At 46.4% G+C, this 18,403-nt stretch overlaps 1 protein-coding gene and 4 non-coding genes across 5 annotated transcripts; all 5 read right to left on the bottom strand.

Moving 5' to 3' along the window:
- Positions 1 to 9: 9 nt before the first annotated feature.
- On the bottom strand, positions 10 to 17,922 carry snx25 (sorting nexin 25). The gene is made up of 22 exons (XM_030368540.1): positions 17,735 to 17,922; positions 16,783 to 17,456; positions 16,088 to 16,172; positions 13,911 to 14,127; positions 10,854 to 11,026; positions 9,893 to 10,079; positions 9,345 to 9,415; positions 8,964 to 9,157; positions 8,052 to 8,183; positions 7,637 to 7,786; positions 6,988 to 7,113; positions 6,636 to 6,800; positions 6,126 to 6,257; positions 5,551 to 5,691; positions 4,974 to 5,087; positions 4,608 to 4,685; positions 4,138 to 4,221; positions 3,417 to 3,534; positions 2,955 to 3,021; positions 2,294 to 2,475; positions 1,261 to 1,361; positions 10 to 1,105 (listed from the first exon to the last, which is right to left on the bottom strand). The coding sequence occupies exons 2-22, from the start codon at positions 17,152 to 17,154 to the stop codon at positions 1,040 to 1,042; spliced, it is 2,955 nt and encodes a 984-aa protein (XP_030224400.1). The 5' UTR covers positions 17,155 to 17,456; positions 17,735 to 17,922; the 3' UTR covers positions 10 to 1,039.
- On the bottom strand, positions 12,280 to 12,395 carry LOC115552929 (U5 spliceosomal RNA). The gene has a single exon (XR_003978407.1). It is a non-coding gene; the product is annotated as a U5 spliceosomal RNA (small nuclear RNA).
- On the bottom strand, positions 12,699 to 12,812 carry LOC115552931 (U5 spliceosomal RNA). Its single transcript, XR_003978409.1, has one exon. It is a non-coding gene; the product is annotated as a U5 spliceosomal RNA (small nuclear RNA).
- Positions 13,115 to 13,230, bottom strand: LOC115552930 (U5 spliceosomal RNA). The gene has a single exon (XR_003978408.1). It is a non-coding gene; the product is annotated as a U5 spliceosomal RNA (small nuclear RNA).
- LOC115552928 (U5 spliceosomal RNA) lies at positions 14,564 to 14,679 on the bottom strand. Its single transcript, XR_003978406.1, has one exon. It is a non-coding gene; the product is annotated as a U5 spliceosomal RNA (small nuclear RNA).
- Positions 17,923 to 18,403: the final 481 nt, after the last annotated feature.

Below are 18,403 nucleotides of genomic sequence, written 5' to 3'. Positions count from 1 at the left end.
CCGCCAATGTCGTTTTTTTTCCATTTTGCAATTTATTGCTTATATAAAGGCTCTAAACAGTTTTTGGTAAAAATAAAATCTATCAATAATAACAAATCACAAATAAAATCATCACAATGACTTTAACATGACATATTGCACAATGATAAGCCTTTTTTTTTTACAATGATAACATAACATAAGTGTCGCTGCTCTGGTCATGTGGGGATGTTCTGTGCAAAGACAGCCCACACGCACTGCATTTTGGGAAAATAAACCTGAACTTCTTCTGCTCCGTCTTTTGGCTACATCTCGAAACATTACACGGCCTATAAAGGATCTTGGCCAGATTACAACCCGCACAAAACAAGTTTCCCTGACTACGAATGTGGTCGCGCTTGTGTGAGAGTGAATACTACAGCCTAGAGTTCCTTTAGGAGCAAACCAACCCACTGTTGGCTCAGAGTTGAGTCCAGACGTTTGATGGACAGACCTTGCCTGAACGGGTGGGGGATGGATTTAAACTCCTTCTATGCATGGGAAGAAAACGATTGCCGCAGTTTGAATGTGGAAGAAGCGGCAGCATGAGTCCTGGTGTGAGTCCAATGATCATACAAAACAATAGATCTGATATTGTGCAAAAGCATAGTGCATTTCACCTCTAGATTTGATCTACATCTGAGCAGATGACTTGCTAACCAAGGAAGGAGTGACATCTATTTCATGGACAGCCATCGGATCAGATTTGTGCTACAGTGAGTTTGATGTCGTATGATGTTGTATTCTAGTATGGATCTAGGCTTTTGAAATGCCTCGCTGCAAAACAAAAACCATACAAAAACAGAACAGCTCTCTTTTACAACGACAGGACGTCAGCCTCTACCAATGGTTGATCCCCCGCTTCGGCTTGGCAGTTTATGATTGGTTCGACCAGCGGGGGGGGGTCTTAAAGACGAGCCGGCAGAAGTCAACGTCTGGCCTGTTAACATTGGCCGCATGTGTGTGCCTGTGTGTGTGTGTGTCTGTCTGTGTGTGTGTGGTGTCTCTGTGGTGTCGGAGTTCAGATCTGTTCCATCGCCGTGTTGAGCTCGGGACACAGTTCCTTCAGCAACATCTCCATCAGCACCTTGAAGAGACGGAGACACAGAGGTAAACAACCAACTCACCTGGCTGGTGCGATGGTCTTTAGTGTATAAGCCTGCGCGTGTGTGTGCGTGTGCGTGTGCGTGTGCGTGTGTGTGTGTGTGTGTGTATGGGTGTATGGGTTGGTTATCTTCCTACATAGAGCAGGTGTTTGTTGGCGTTCGTCTCCTGAAGTGCGTTGAAGATCTTGATGATCCCAAAGCGAGCGTTCTGCTGCCCCACCAGAATCGCCAGGGCTTCTGTTGTCAAGCAAGAGGAAGGAGAAAACAAAACATGATCAACATCAAGGACTGATGGAAAGAGCTCTCCAACCTATGGTGAACAATATACAGTTCATTGTAGCTGCATTTTACCCACAAATGTTTAAAAACTGGTGGATGTGGGGGATGTAATTGGGTACTAATCATTGCCATTCACGATTAAATCCATACCCTTGAGCATATAGCACATGGCAGTGAGGGGACTAACGCAAAATAATCGTTTGGATTTTTATTTTCCAACAAAGACTCAAGTCCTATACCAAGTGAGCAAAACAATACAACTCCACTACTTTTGCACTCAGTCCTGTTTTGCCCCATTCAAGGTTTCATGAGTAAAACAAAGTAGTTTGATGACGGAGACACATAACGTGGGATCACTGGAGTTGTTGTCTTCACCACCAAGGCTGGTGAAAATCGATCAGGTAAGTCAGCAAGTAACATAAACTTGCTAACTTATCATGAGTTGAGGCGACTATTTTTCACTGTTTAACCAGAGATGGTGGGCATATGGATCCATTGACATGCAATTGAATGTAACGGTTGACGGCCTTAAAACTTGGGATGCGGAACAATTAGGATAAAGACGGTACACAACTTAAATATATAACCTGTTTAGTCGTTTGCATGCATTTTTATGAGGTAATGTTACACATTAGGCCTTTAAACCGATATGATCCTAATTCCTTTTTGTATCACGGCAAACATATTACTGGAGTTCGCCGTGTGTGTCTGGGCTCTACAGAGTGCAATGCATTCTCTACTTTTCATACATACTAAACCTTAACACCTCATGACCAATGTGACCAGTGCTCAATAATAAATAATAACCACATCACAGAAATGAACCCTGCGTCACATCTAGACGGAAGCAGCAGTGAGCAACAGGACTGGGTCCACAACTAAACCCTTACCAGGGATGTTGTCCAGGAGCTTCTGCTGGGCCCTCTCCTTGGTGTCCCGGCGTTCCGAGGCCGTGCGGGCCTTGATGTGCGGCGCCAGCTTCCCATTGGGCCAGAACGCATCCCGGAAGATGTTAATGTAACAGACCAGCATCTGCTCACAAAAGATCCAGTTCACAGTGTCCCGGATCTGTCTAGAGGAACACAAATAGATCACAAGGGACTAGGTTTAGAGATCACCCCTCACTCCTTTGTTAGAGGTGGAGAAGCACACCATTTCACTGCCATGGGCCTTGTTAACCTAGTTAACCTTAACCTTGTTAACCTCCATCTTAAGGCTGGTTTATACTAATCCGTAAAGTGCTGGACATAGACACGGAGAGCCCTCTTCGTTCTTTGGGTTGTGTTTCTACCCATGCATAAAATGTTGACTGAATTATGACCTTTTTTTCGCAGAACACAGAAAAAGGTTAGAATCTGGTTTGGCTAATAGGTTTTGCCGACACGTAGTTGACCAAGTATGAGTGGGCTGACGCCCCATGCATTTACACACTCTGGGCCACAGACGCTCAGGGCATCAGACCCCCGGGGCCACAGACCCCCGGGGCAACAGACACATAGGCCTTCTGAACTGACAATCAGCATCACAGCACGGCTCAGAGTTGTGACTTACTTGTTGATGGTGCGGCCAAACGTCACCTGGACTAGTGCAATAAGAGTCTTCCTCACCCACTTGAACACTAGGGAGCCACGGGAAGAGGGAAGGAGGGGGAAACAATCACAACAGTATCAATAGCTAAGAAAAATTCAGCCCAAAACACACGCATACACACTAATAAAGATCTGGATCCCTTTATAGAGTGTAAGCGAAACTATACAGGGCTAATGTAATGCCTCTATCAAATGTAATCAATTAGCTGGAAGCAGGAAACCTTTTTTCTGAATGAAGATAACGCAGTGAGCTGATAACACCCTAAGGTATCAGACTCGGTGATGACGTCACCTCGCCATCTGCGTTATCACCAGCAGGTGGCATGGGAGACACATTTGTCCGGCTTTCACGGCGCCACTGTACGGAGCGGTGTGGAGGCGTTGTAAAGCACACAGAGAGAGCGGAGGGAGCGTCGGGACTCACTGCCTCGCAGCTCGAAGATCTCCCCTATGAGCATGAAGCAGGGCTCGGCCAGGGCGTCCTTCCGCCCGTCCGGATCGTCGCCGTAGTCCGAGTGGTCGCTGTCGTCATCCGCCTCCTCCTAGGGAGAGGACACGCACACACGCAGCAAGTTAGCTCACACACGCACATAAGGACAGCTCACACCAGACACACATTCACCAAGTTAGCTCACACCAGACACACACACACACACACACACATATAAGGATAGCACACACCAGACACATTCACCAAGTTAGCTCACACCAGACACACACACACACACACACACACACATAGCACACACCAGACACACATAAACACACACATTCAGCAAGTTAGCTCACACCAGACACACACACTTACAAACCGACACAAGAATAGAACTCACACACACATACCAAAAAACACAGACAGACATGAACACAGACACACACTCAGGCCAGGAACACGCACACTCTTTGATGTCATTAGTGTCATCATTATAATGTGTAATGAGTTGCAAAAGAGTTTGCTGCCCTCGAGGCAAATAACTGTGATTGAAACTCTGAATGAAAAGTGTAATTGAGCCCGCCTGGTTCAACAGGAACGCTGTGTTTTCATCATCTGACCCCGATAATGAATGGCCCACACATGATTAGAGTGTGTGTGCGCGTGTGTTTGTGCATGTGAGTGTTGGTGTGGGTGTTGGTGTGGGTGCTACCTCTGTATGTGAGAAGAAGTCTCCAGGCAGTTTCTCCAGGAAAGATGCGAGAGAGAAAGACGACTTCTTGGTGATTGACATCACCTGTAGACAAACAGCTTACAGTCACATACACACACAGTCTTCTGGTAGGTCTGCATAGGTCTCCACTCTTGTACCAAGGTTTATGCACTCAAGGGAATGTTTTGGTCCTATTTTCAATAAACAAGTCAGGGTGAAGTATGGACTGAACATGGTAGAGGATAACGTTTCTAAATCCATTCAAATGCTGCAAATGACAAAAACATGACTTGTTGTTAAGAATGAATCATGCATTTTGTTTGCATTTATTTCCAACGTATTTGTGAATGTGATTCAATTGTAAATCGTGACACACATTTCTGAACCTTGCTTGTGGATTTTTAAATGATTTACAGTGAAGGACAGGTCCATGTGTGAGCCACATGCAGGAGTTTCACAAGCGGCCTTACCTTGAGGTGCTCTGGGGAGGGGCTTAGGAATGCATAAAGAGCCTCTGACTGACACAACCGCTCATCTGTCAGTAGACGCTGCACACACACACACACACACACACACACACACACACACACACACACACACACACACACACACACACACACACACACACACACACACACACAGGGAAAGAGAGAGTCAGCATCACCGTTTCCAAAACGGATTCTCGTGGGCAGTATTGGTACAGTTCTGGCATTGATTGCCTAAATAAACGACACAATTGATACGCTCCCATCGTCCAACGAAAAGACAACACAGAGCGGATCTCCAGAGTACAGATACTACATACAGATATTGCAGTAATAAAAGTGTCATTCTACCTGTAGAAAGGCGTTGAGCTGCGTTTTGCTCTTTTCTAGGAATTTCTGGTCGATGGATTTGAAGGGCAGTTTACTCAACGACGGCAACTGCTGTTTCTTCAGTGATGGAAAACACTGGTGTACGACAAACACAAAAATAGACTCAGAACAAGATGGTTCACATCCCCATGTAGAAATCACTGGTGTACGACAAACACAAAGAGAATCAGAACAAGACAGTTCACATCCCCATGAAGAAAACACTGGTGTACGACAAACACAAAGAGACTCAGAACAAGACGGTTCACATCCCCATGAAGAAAACACTGGTGTACGACAAACACAAAGAGACTCAGAACAAGACGGTTCACATCCCCATGAAGAAAACACTGGTGTACGACAAACACAAAGAGGCTCAGAACCAGACGGTTCACGCCCCCATGTAGAAAAAACTGGTGTACGACAAACACAAAGAGACTCAGAACAAGATGGTTCACATCCCCATGTAATAAGAGAAGATCTGCTCTATTCTACACGGCGCCCGATGCAATCATTCAAACACTTTGGGTTTCTAAGGCGTATCTCTGCGTGGCCTTACCTCCGTGAGCTTGCGGTGCAGAATCTGGAACTCGATGAGTTTCCTCTGGACGCACCAGCAGCTGTTGGCCGACTCCTCTCCCTCTGCCAGGCTCACACATATGCTGTAGGAGGCCGTCATCTCGCCGCTCTCCTCTGTGGCCTGGAACACACACAACTTTTCACCTAGAGCAGTTACAGCGTCTCAGAGCGACGTTCCTGCCATTCGGCCTGAAGGGGTCAGGGCCAAACAGACACAGCTGTTGTCTACAGGGGCGGCAGTAGCTCAGGAGGTAGATCTGGTTGCCCGGCAACCGGAAGGTTGCTAGTTCTATACCCGGCTCCTCCTAGCTGAGTGTCGAGGTGTCCCTGAGCGAGACGCCTCACTCTGACTGCCCCTGACTCCGCCATCCGTGTGTGAATGCGTGAATGAACGGTTCAAGGTCGCTTTGAGTAAAAGCGTTAGGAAAGCGCTTCAATCTGTAAATATCCATCTCTAATCAAGGTATTGGGCTGGAGACGGTCTCTCCCCAGTCCGTGGTGTTTCGAGCTGGCTTGCAGATTGTTTTGCGCCGGGCTAACGGCCGTAGCGGTTACCTCCGCGGCGGTGATGGTCGCCCTCCAGCGGCCCAGGTTCTCACACCACCAGTCTGTCCGGCCGATGTGCTGCTGAAGGTCGCTGTGCTCCTTCTCCATGGCTGCGATCTCCTCCTTCAGCTTGCTCACGATCTAAAAACACAACAGTCCCCTGTCAGACGCGCCCGCCTGTGTGATCCCGTAGCACTGGGTACTTCCGCATCGCTACATTTTACCGTATTAATTAGTTAACAGTTTACTTTTATTTTATTATTATATATATTATATCATTATAGGGTTAGGGTTATTAAAGTTTCTGTGGGTTAAAGATCACCAAACATAACAGCTGAATTAACATGTTAACATGTTTTTGTTGGGTTAGGTACAGTGAAACTGCTTCCCCACTTGTAGCCAACATAGTTAGTTTGTGAACTAACTATGTCTATCTGCATGGTCAACACATGTCCGCTATAGGAGTCCCCATTCCCTCCAATGCTGCTGAGCCGGCGGCGTGTTCCGATGTTCCCGTACCCTTTTGTCGGGTTTGGGGGCGTTCTGGATGGAGCCCAGTGCCTGGCGCTTGTACTCCAGTTTGTCGTAGAGCAGCCGCAGCTTGGTGGCGGCGTAGCTCGCCTGCTCGTTGATCCCTTTGCTCCCTTCGTCACACACGTCCTCGCCTGCATCGAGACCTGGGCACTGTACGGTGGGCGCACACGCACACACACACACACACACACACACACACACACACACACACACACACACACACACACACACATACACACACACAAATTAGGAGACATTCTGGGCTGATGACATTTAGAGAAAAACGCTAGCTAGTGTGTGATCCGTTGGGGTGTATGCGTTTGTGAACGGTTCTAACCCCCTCCTCCTTGTCCTCTGTACTGCTCTCTGATTGGCTGCGGTGCTCCTCCCTCCTGATCAGCCTATCGTAGATGTCAGAGACCAGGAAGGATGGATAGTAGCGCTCCCTCATCGTCTCGGCCACCTGGAGGACACAAGAACATTCTGGATGTTTGAGTGCCTCCTCGCAGGTCTAGCATCTGTGAAGCAACATCTACGGCACTTTTATCGGGCCAATCAAAGTCAAATAAATGCGAAATAGAGAAATGAGAGAGAATGAGCTATGTTACTATACAACTAAACCATGTTGCTATGAACCAGAATGATCATGTCATCATATCTTAACTGTGCAAAGTAAAAGTATCCCTGTGGTTATGCTCCACATGCAGAACTGTGTCTCTGTAGCTCTGCTCCACATGCAGAACTGTGTCTCTGTAGCTCTGCTCCACATGCAGAACTGTATCTCTGTAGCTGTGCTACACATGCAGAACTGTGTCTCTGTATCTCTGCTCCACATGCAGAACTGTGTCTCTGTAGCTCTGCTCCACATGCAGAACTGTATCTCTGACTGTAGCTGTGCTTCACATGCAGTAACAGTACGGTCCACTACATTCAGTTGGTTGTATTGCCCTTGACATGATGGAGGCGTTACAGTGCCCGTTTGCTACCTGTTCCTGCAGTCTGATGAAGACCTGCGTTCCTCGGTTCCCCACCAGACTCTGCTGGACCTCCTTCAGCAGGACCTTCTCTACCGGGATCTCCTTGCTCTCCACAAAGAACTTCTGGTAGATCTCCCCAACGATCTGGGGCACCTCGTTCTGTCAGCCATACGATTAGCACAGCACAACTTTATTAGTAGCTCTCAATTGGGACAATTATATATAAGATAGAAGTATATTCTCTGAGTACAAACTTTTGTTTTTGGGAGCTTTTCAAATCAATAAACTTGTACCAGGTTACTCAGATGCACCGGCAGCAGTTTGGATGAGCAAGTCTCTCCAATATATTTATACATTTATATATATATATACACACACACGGACAAAGATGTCATATTGGAGTAAAGTGTGATGAACATCTCACCTTGTTAGCAGTCTTCAGGCTCTCCACCAGTTCCCAGAAGCTGATCAGAGCCCTCTTATCCACCTGCTCCATGTAGACCCGAAAGTGCTCCCTGTAGCCCGGGTTCACCATGATGTCGTCGAACTGGAGGATCTACAAAGACAGAATCGACTCATTGAAAAATGATGCATGCATGTTATAATTGTTGATTCTAACTTCCGTATTACCAAACTACCAAATGTAGTCTGAGCCAGAACCACATCAATCCGCATCCAATTAATCCAAACTCGACATTTACCTCATTCAATAAAAAAACGTGGCGTATACGTTGAGTATTTATTATAAAATGTATAATCAGTAACGACTTTACCTCAGAAAAGGTCATTTGATTTATCCTGTCTTCCAATACTTTGTTGGATCTTTTCGACCGCACTAGGAGACAGTAAGTTCAGAGAGCGCAGTTCATGGCTTTAGCCTAGATAGGTAGCCTTTCAATTCAACACTATAGGGAATATGCTACAGTTGTCACCCGCAGCCATGTAAAACAGTGCAGAGTCCAGCTAAACCAGAGGTTAAACAGAGAGCAGGTAAAACAGAGAGCAGGTAAAACAGAGAGCAGGTAAAACAGAGTGCAGGTAAAACAGAGAGCAGGTAAAACAGATTGCTCCGTGAGCTCTGCTTCGCTAAAACAACCCGACCCTGGTCCCTCTTTGGGTACCCGCGATTTGTACTCCCTGTGCTTTGGGGCTGAACCTGCAACGACTCTTCCACCACCACTCAGATCCCCACCGGGGTCGTGTTTTCAGGGGTACCAGGAGGGATGTTTGGAGGGATACATGACGGAGCCCATCTGATGTATCCAGTCTCCCATCACTTTGCCACCTTGGTTGTGTTTTAAGCGCAGCGGGTGTATGGCTGAAGTCAGAGGCTCACCTTCTGGCTCTGCGGGCCGTCGGCCTCGTCCGCCCCCCCCCCCTCCTCGGACTGCTCGTAGTTGGGCCCACCGAGCAGCCGGATCCTCTTCTCACACTGCTTCTTGGCGATGGTGAGCTGGTTGATGTAGCGCTTCATGTCGCGGGCCCGGAGCAGGTCGGCCTTCATGGCCGCAGACTCTCTGCCTTTCCGGTCTGAGCGTGCACACAGAGGTAAGACACGTTCGGTCAGTCCATGCAACCCCCTCCTAATGGCCGTAAGAGCCTATTGACTTGCGTCACACCACTGAAGACGGGAGTGTATCAGTCTCCTCATTGAACTGCACTCCAGAGACACAGTAAGAAACACGCATCAAGGTGTTGCTTGGTGAGGACATTGTACCTTTCTGCTTCTTGAGCTGAGGCAGACTGCTGATGGTGGTGGCATGGATGATCTCCATCATGATCTGGGTCCTGGGGGGGGGGGGGGGGGGGGGGAGAGAAAGACGGCCCGTAAAGCCATTTCAGCCATTGCGATTGCACAAGAAAGTCATCCAAGGACTTACTTTGAGTGTAAGATATATTTGGATCGTATACAAATGCGGCAACCGTGTAGAACTAACGGGTGCTCCAGGCAGTCTCCCGCCAGCGCCATATATAGAACTCCCGTCTATCGATGTCTGTTCCCATGGTAACAGAGCCCCCGGTTGAGAGTGTGTATGTGCGTGTGCATGCGCGTGCGTGTGTTGCACTGTGCGTCTCGATGCTAGAGGGGTAAGTGGATGGCGATCGTGGTTTTTAACGAGCTGTTTTCATCCCAGGGCCTCCCTCTGTACGGGTGTGTGGCGTTACAGCAGCCGCAGCATCATCATGATGACTAGCTCCTACTCATCAGGAGCCCGTGATGGCCGTGTCAAAATGAGTCGTGGGACAGTCTGCATCATCCGGCACCTGAGTTGTGTGAGGAAGTTGATGTCGGCGGAGGTGGAGATGAGCTTGATGAAGTCTTCGTAGGAGGCTGCGTAGGTGTACGCCTTCTTCTGCTGCTCCGACTGCTGCTCCCGCTGCTCCAGCTGGGACAGCAGCATCCGGTTGATAGTGTCCGGGTCGCTGAGGACCTCCACCAGAGGTCTCAGCACTGGAGGAAACACACACGTAGAGCACACACGTGAGCAAAACAAGAGCAAGAAACACTGCAGTCTTCTAATTGATCAATTATCCAGGCATGAAGGAAAGGTCAAAAGGTGCATGGGGGAGACATCCTAATCGTGTAGTAAGTCAATACATCACAACTGGTTTGTCTCAATTCATGCCCAGAAATTGTGTTGACACCTCAACACAGCCGCCAGGGCCTTCACTGCTCTAGCTTTAGGTATGTTCGATTATATTAGTTTTGTGATCATTTGACGCTAAAATCGAAATAGCAATTTGCATTAGCTTTAGGTATGTGTAAACTAGCTTTCGGTATGTGCACTAGCTTGCTGTATGTGTACTAGCTTCAGAAATTTGCACTCGCTTTCGATAAGTGCATTAGCTTGCGGTATGTGCACTAGCTTTAGAAATGTGCACTAGCTTTCGGTATGTTAACTAGCTTTCGGTATGTGCACTAGCTTGCGGTATGTGCACTAGCTTTTGGTATGTGCGCTAGCGTTCGGTATGTGCACTAGCTTGAAGTATGTGCCCTAGCTTTCGGTATGTTCCCTAGCTTTACGTATGTGCACTAGCTTTAGGAAGGGCCCATTCACTGAAAATGTGAGGGGCACAGTCATACGGGCCTTTACATTTATCAAGTTATCTAGGTATTGGACCTTACTCACATGCAGTTGAGTAAAAATCAGCTGCTGGTAGGTCCAGTACCTTGGGTAGTGATGACCTCTGTGAGGCAGCAGCTAGCTGCTGGTAGGTCCAGTACCTTTGGTAGTGATGACCTCCGTGAGGCAGCAGCGCAGGGTGTTGGACTTTGCGTCTCGATGAGGCAGCAGACACAGCAGCAGGATCCGGGCCACACAGCGCAGGAAGGCCAGCTCAGACTCTGGGCTGACCAGGCAGGGGTGCAGTGGGAAGGGCTTGGCACACTCCTCGGGTCTGGCGAGAGGGAGAGGTATGGAAATGCGAGAAAAAAGGAGAGAGAGAGAGAGAGAGAGAGAGAGAGAGAGAGAGAGAGAGAGAGAGAGAGAGAGAGAGAGAGAGAGAGAGAGAGAGAGAGAGAGAGAGAGAGAGAGAGAGAGAGAGAGAGAGAGAGAGAGAGAGAGAGAGAGAGAGAGAGAGAGAGAGAGACTAGATGGTCAGAACTCGGTTTCATGGGGGTGGTTGTGTAGGAGGGGGAGGGGAGAGTCGTGGAGTGACTGCCCGTCCGTCTCCAACTGAAGTGACCTGGATGAAGGTTAATGTGACGTCTTCCTAGATTTGCACTGATCCAGTGCTGACAGCGGTGCAGACACAACTACACAGAATCACACTATCAGTTAGTGACTACCATTTCATATACATAGTCTATATTTAATAGTCTCAATATTTGTATCATTTTTCTATACATTACAGTTTTTCTCAGTCGCTTTGGTACATTTCTCAGATCAGAATTGAAATCCTCAAAACTACCTGTTCAATCTTCACATCATTGTGTCACTTGTGCACATCAAAAAAGCAGTTTCTCATTTCTTTGAACAAGTTGCAAATGCTTTGGTACATTCATGCAAATGATTATGTACAATTCTCTGCTCTTTCCTACATTATCAATTGCTTATGTCATGTTGATCAAAATTTATTGGAATGGACTCTATTGAATAGTCTCACCCCCACAACATTTAGGCATTAGTTCATTGCATAAGTCTTTACATGCGAAATGGTTGAACAAGTTGTCATAATATGTCAAGAATATTTCTATACATTTCCATCAGACTTTTTTTCTAAATCTGTCGTGAATTGGTAAATTGCTACCAGGTGAATCTTGACTTTCTCTAGAGAAGGGAAATGTGTGAAGTGTTAGATCAACCAACGATCAACCAGTTTACTGAAATAGCTTAAAGGTGCATCTCATGAACCATGAACTGGCAAGTATATATAGCTGGAGCACAACACAATGCTACATAGTCTGACAATGGAAGGACAAGGAATTGGACAGGGTCAACAGCCAAAGAGAAGAAGAAGAGGAAGAGGAGGTGTAGAAAGACTGCACTGTAATTCCTACAGCAATCCATGTACAGTTCACCCCAAGGAGATTTTCCTTTGTTCCCTATGTTCACGCTATGCATATAGAGTGGCGAAGGCACGCACCGACCGGTGTGCTATAAAGTCAACCAAATAATTGTCTGTGCCATTTTTTCTTAAACAGGTGAGCAAGCCCCGCAGTAAAGCAGGGCATCAAAAAATTTGTTGATACTCATAATGGTCCTCCCCACGGAAATCTTTAGTAAAAGGCGAAAGATTTATGCGATCTGAAGAGAACCAAGAGTGTACTGAGGAAATACGGGACGCAGAGGGATGTGATCTCTACGACTGACGTTTAACTAACGGTTAACGATTATTTTTGTTTGTTTTTCACAGTGCTTTTGCTACATTGTGATGTCCCCCGGGGAACGGCTCAAATGACTAGTTATATCAAATGGCTTTATTTGAGAACATTAAAATGTTAAAAATAGGTTGCAGTGCATGATGGGTAAACAATATGCATATAGATAACGAAGGCACGCACCGACCGGTGTGCTATAAAGTCAAGCAAATAATTGTCTGTGCCGCTTTTTCTTAAACAGGTGAGCAAGCCCCGCAATAAAGCAGGGCATCAAAAATTTGTTGATACTCATAATGGTCCTCCCCACGGAAATCTTTAGTAAAAGGCGAAAGATTTATGCGATCTGAAGAGAACCAAGAGTGTACTGATGAAATATGGGACGCAGAGGGATGTGATCTCTACGACTGACGTTTAACTAACGGTTAACGAATATTTTTGTTTGTTTTTCAAAGTGCTTTTGCTACATTGTGATGTCCCCCGGGGAACGGCTCAAATGACTAGTTACATCAAACGGCTTTATTTGAGAACATTAGAATGTTAAAAATAGGGCGCAGTGCATGATGGGTAAACCCTATGCATATAGAGTGGCGAAGTCACGCACCGTCTGGTGTGCAATTAAATCAACCAATTAATTGTCTGTGCCTTTTTTCTTAAACAGTTGAGAAAGCCCCGCAGTGAAGCAGGGCATCAAAAAATTTGTTGATACTCATAATGGTCCTCCCCACGGAAATCTTTAGTAAAAGGCGAAAGATTTATGCGATCTGAAGAGAACCAAGAGTGTACTGCGGCAAAAAGGGCCGCCGAGGTTAGTCTTCTCCACGACTGACATTCAACTAACGGTTTACGATTATTTTTGTTTGTTTTTCACACAGTGCTTTTGCCACATTGTTATGTCCCCTTGGGAACAGCTCAAATGACTAGTTATATCAAAAGGCTTTATTTGAGAACATTAGAATGTTAAAAATAGGGTGCAGTGCATGATGGGTAAACACTATGCAAATAGAGTGGCGAAGTCACGCCCCTTCCGGTAGAGTCCATGGGACCGCGTTTATATCCCAGTCTTTATATGCCCTGGATTACACATATGTTGTTTGTGGATTTAAATAATAATTTTTTAATGTCAAGAGTTTGACAGTTTATTGTGCAATTGTTCAGTTAAAGGCTGTAGATAAAACACAATGAGAAAGACTACATGTCTCGTATGTGACGTCATGCTCCCTGCGACTGGGGTGGACAAGACCAACAATCTCCCCATCGGCATAACTGAAACTCTCCACATGCCCCGATTTATAATGGTTTCAACTTGTTGAAGGCATTATGGAACAATAAAAAACAAAAGAAAGAGAGAAAGTTCAAGGGAACAGCAGGATAATCGGTGGTGGAAATACGCAGAGAGTGTGTGTGTGTGTGTGTGTGTGTGTGTGTGTGTGTGTGTGTGTGTGTGTGTGTGTGTGTGTTTACCTTGCAGAAGCGGCCTTGAGGTCAGTGAAGTGTGTGTGGAGCACCCTGATGCTGTCGTAGCACACCACATTGACGAGGTCTATGTCGGCGAGCCTGGCCCTCAACAGGCCAATCACCTGCCACCAGTCCTCGGACAGCATGGAGTGCAGCTGCCCCTCGTCCCGGCTCAGCGGCGCATACCAGGACAGGATGTAGTCCCGGTACGAGTAGTCAAACACTGCGGACGGACAAGGGACAGAGACAGGATGTAGTCCCGGTACGAGTAGTCAAACACTGCGGACGGACAAGGGACAGAGACAGGATGTAGTCCCGGTACGAGTAGTCAAACACTGCGGACGGACAAGGGACAGACACAGGATGTAGTCCCGGTACGAGTAGTCAAACACTGCGGACAGGCAGCAGCACTGGTAGAGGTCTGTGTTTGGATGGGAAACCATTCAGTGCCTTCATGGGTTTTGTGTTCAGACCAAATAGCCGATAATGAAGATTATTTTTTTTATTCTTAATTCTGTATCAAAAATGTACGGGGTACATGCCTGCTGTATCGTTTTTCTAACTATTTGTACGTATTTATGTAACACCAGGGCTCCCGCGTGCGGACAGTTAGACTAGCAATGACCATCGTCCGTTTTTTTCTTTTTTACAGGTGAGAAAGCCCCGCAGTAAAGCAGGGCATCAAAAAATTAGTTGATACTCATAATGGTCCTCTCCACGGAAATCTTTAGTAAAAGGCGAAAGATTTATGCGATCTGAAGAGAACCAAGAGTGTACTGAAGGCTGACCAGGACGCCGAGGATAGTCATCTCCAGGGCTGACGTTTGAACCAACGGTTAACGTTTATTTTTGTTTTCGTTTTTTCACAGCGCCGTCCCTCTACTGTGACGTAATAAATATATGGAATATATGGGAACGGCTCAAACTACTAGTTAAACCAAAAGGCTCGAATTTAGAACATTAGAATGTTTAAAATAGAGTGCAGTGCATGATGGGTAAACGCTATGCAAGCGCAGCTTCCTGGTGGGCGTGGTTTAGCGGCAGGGCTAAAAATACCGATATGTACATATTGCCTTTCCCGCTTTACCAAATTCTCCCCATCTATTCAGCAGTCGCAACTCAAATTTATATAAATAACAATATTTATCAATAATTCTGAATCAATAATTCAGGTTGGATAAAAGGTAAGGTTTCATGAAAGGCATGGATGAAACTAAGGGTTTGTCTATTGAAGGATTGGAAAAAGATTTTCTCAAAGGCCTAAACAAATGAAGATTGGAAAAGACAGTGTAGCTTGATTTGCCTTGTTGCAGGTATAGCCTTCTACATGCAGCCCTGGTTTTAAATGAGTTAAATATGAGAACATGCACACAGTCAAATGTCATTACTATCACCATCTCTCCGAAAACGACAGTAATCACATAAAGAGCTCATAAAAACCCTTTGAATACACATTAGTGTAATGCATGCAGCCATATGCCAGCCTGCCCCCTCCTAGTGAATAGTGAATGGCTGGCTACAAACTATCCAATGGAGCCGGGTCCGTGCCTTGGCAATGTTTTGCTGACTGGTAAACTGACGGATATTTCACAATTACTTCTTCAGAGAACTGAGATAAATGTTTTTTTTGCAGGATAGACACCAGTCAGCAAAGCATGGGTGGTTACCATGGGGGGATGAGCTAAGAAGAATGACAGAGGAAGTAAACAAAGCTCTAAACATGGGCAGAAGCTTTCCTTCCTTTTGCCTCACTGTCGTGCATTTTGAAATTTTATGGGAAATAAGGTTTCCTAAAATGATTGTAAAGAAAAGCAACAGGCCAGCTCTTTGACGTATCTGAATTTGCATTTGAACTATCCAAATGTCATTAGTATCACCAGTAATGGTGATAGTAACAATGTTCATTGTTCATTGTTCATTCAACAGAGAATCAATGCATTACAAGGTTATACCCCAAAACTAAAATGTCTCCTTAAATTCTGCCATGAGAAAGTTCTCACATGTAAACAAAATAAATTACATTAGATATGAATATAACAAATATTTTTGAGATGTCAAATATTATCCAATATTAATAATGCCTGTCCTGCAGTTCAAGAGGGATATCAGGTAAAGAGCTGCCCATATTGAAACTCAAAGATCTACAGGTGAGCATTTACAACAGGAGAGGATTTAGGTTTCACCTTCTTTCAGGGCCTTGTCCACGTTGTGTGAGATCACCACCCTCCGGTTCTGCATCGACTCTTGCACCGGCACCGAAAAACGAGCCTGGAAGCCAAAACAACTGTCAGGATGGAACACTGTCGACCCCGTCCTCAGTCAAAGCAGAGAAGTACAACGTGGCTGTCCATGAAAACGTAAAATATTGAATTTTCATTCTGTATGTGTGCGAGTGTGTGTGTATGCTAGACAAGCATGTGTTTATAAATCCAGCAGCATGACTAAATCTCATTTACAATACAAGAATACACAAAACCCTGGGGCTAGGAGGCTGCAGGGGAAACGTCAGGGAGGGTAATCTCACTGAAGTGATAGCCAGACAAAGCCACTTTAGAGCCATTTGCAGGATCAACAAAATAAGTTCTTGTCTAGTGATGTCTGTCCCTTCAACCACATGGAGCGGATGACTTAATGTCATGGAGTGGGCCCAACCAAATTACCACAGATCCACAACCTGGTGTAAGATGGATGAAGTTAATTGTGTCCGGGTGTGATCCATCTATAATCGTCTGGTACACACACACACACACACACACACACACACACACACACACACACACACACACACACACACACACACACACACACACACACACACACACAGTAGTCCCTTGTTATTATGGTGTAAGGCTGAGAGGTACAATATTCAGTCTCTTACCATGAGCTTGTTGAAGAAATCCACCAGTGCGGCTGACTGCCTCCTGCTCCGAAAGCTGCTGACCTTCGGGGGACTCTTCCTCACCAAGAGGACGAAGCTGCCCGCCAAGAAGCACAGCAGGGCGAAAGACACGTAGAGGAAGAGCTTTAAGAAGAAGGCAGTCAGCGACAGGCCTCCCCAGGCGAGCTGAAAGGCCACCGCTGCCGCTACGCCGAGAGCGAAAGCCGGGACGAATCGGAACGAGGAGCTGATGGACGGAGGAGAGGACGAGGCAGACGCCGGAGCAGCAGACATGGGCTGCGCGGCTACTCTGGGGTCGTTACCAGTCCTCCCTCCGGCCAGCGGTGCAGGGGTTGCCGAGGAGGTGGGCATAGTGCGTAGCCACCATCCATATATGTGTCACTTGTAGTTCGGTTAAAAGGTGGGGAGGTGAGTCCAGGGAAGGAGGTATGGCGTTTATAGTCGTGTAGTAGACCCTCGACTACCCAGCTGGTCCTGTGGAGAGGCATCCCCGCTCACACATCTCCTGACCGCCGCGCAGCGCCTCCTCTCCCGCCTGCTCTCACGGTCCGGCCGGTTCGCACCGTGCGATGCTTTAGCAAGCACAGGTCTAGACCTCAGCGCCAGCACCGGGGGGCTCCACGGGACAGACGAGCCGCTCCAACCCCCGTCACCTTGGAGACAGTCGAACGGAGGGGTTACTTGGCGACGGTTGCTAACCATCTAGGAGAGGCTTGGAAAAGGCTAGCATCTGTTGTTACCATTAGCCTGATCCTGATCGTATCGATGTGTATTAAAATAGAAGATAGTGAGGGGTGAGGACACTCCGTCTGAGTGAGGACCGTGGTCGCCAATTGGCTGCGACCACCGGAACGCTATCACACCAAGGAGCTAGCTTATTGCTAAGCAACGGAGGCATCATCGGCCGCTGCTCATATATTCACACACTTACCACTCTTTAAACGAGGTCCCGGGACAACGAGCCTTCCCCCGTTCCTGTTTTAAACACAACTGCTTTATTTGTTTCTACCAGTCTATGAATGAGTTAAACAGCAACAGTCTGTCAGAAAGCCGTCTCTCTACATTGTTGTTGTGTCAGCCTTCAGCTGACTGATAAATCTTACCAACTGTCGAACGCTGACAGCCAATCAGCGGCGCCGGTAGCGGCATGTGCTGCGCCTGTTTTATGGACTACAGCCATCCGACAGGGCGGCGTTTGTTTTAATCTAATAACACATACCAGGGATTAGGAGCACACCCCGCCCATCTGTAAATACAACGCAACTCTACGAACAAATGTACGTTTTATTTTATTTTCCTAACAAACGTTGCGTTGATGGAACCGCCTGGTTTACTGATTATATATATATATATATATATATATATATATATATATATATATATAGAGCCCATATATATATATATAGCCCATATATAAATATATATTTATGTAGCCCATATGTCTAATCTAAATCTAATATAAATATTATAGACTAATATATATTATTATTTTATTGTATTATATATGTAACACACAGGGCCGTAGAAACCAATTCTGGGCCCTGTATATAGTGGCGAAGTCGCGCCCCTTCCGGTAGAGCCCATGGGACCTATGAGATCG

This window comes from Gadus morhua, chromosome 10 (genome assembly GCF_902167405.1).
Source record: "Gadus morhua chromosome 10, gadMor3.0, whole genome shotgun sequence".
Lineage (NCBI taxonomy): Eukaryota > Metazoa > Chordata > Actinopteri > Gadiformes > Gadidae > Gadus > Gadus morhua.
The sequence above is the reverse complement of the archived record's forward strand: the minus strand, read 5'-3'. Positions and strand labels throughout refer to the sequence as shown.

Bases quoted from the DNA above. Each gene is read 5' to 3' on its own strand.
- snx25 (XM_030368540.1), bottom strand. From the start codon at position 17,154: ATGCCCACCTCCTCGGCAACCCCTGCACCGCTGGCCGGAGGGAGGACT. The intron at 10,080-10,853 runs GTACTGGACCTA...TGTTTCCTCCAG, and splicing joins GGAGGTCATCACTACCAAAG to TGCTGAGACCTCTGGTGGAG. The intron at 5,088-5,550 runs GTAAGGCCACGC...GTCGTACACCAG, and splicing joins TGCACCGCAAGCTCACGGAG to TGTTTTCCATCACTGAAGAA.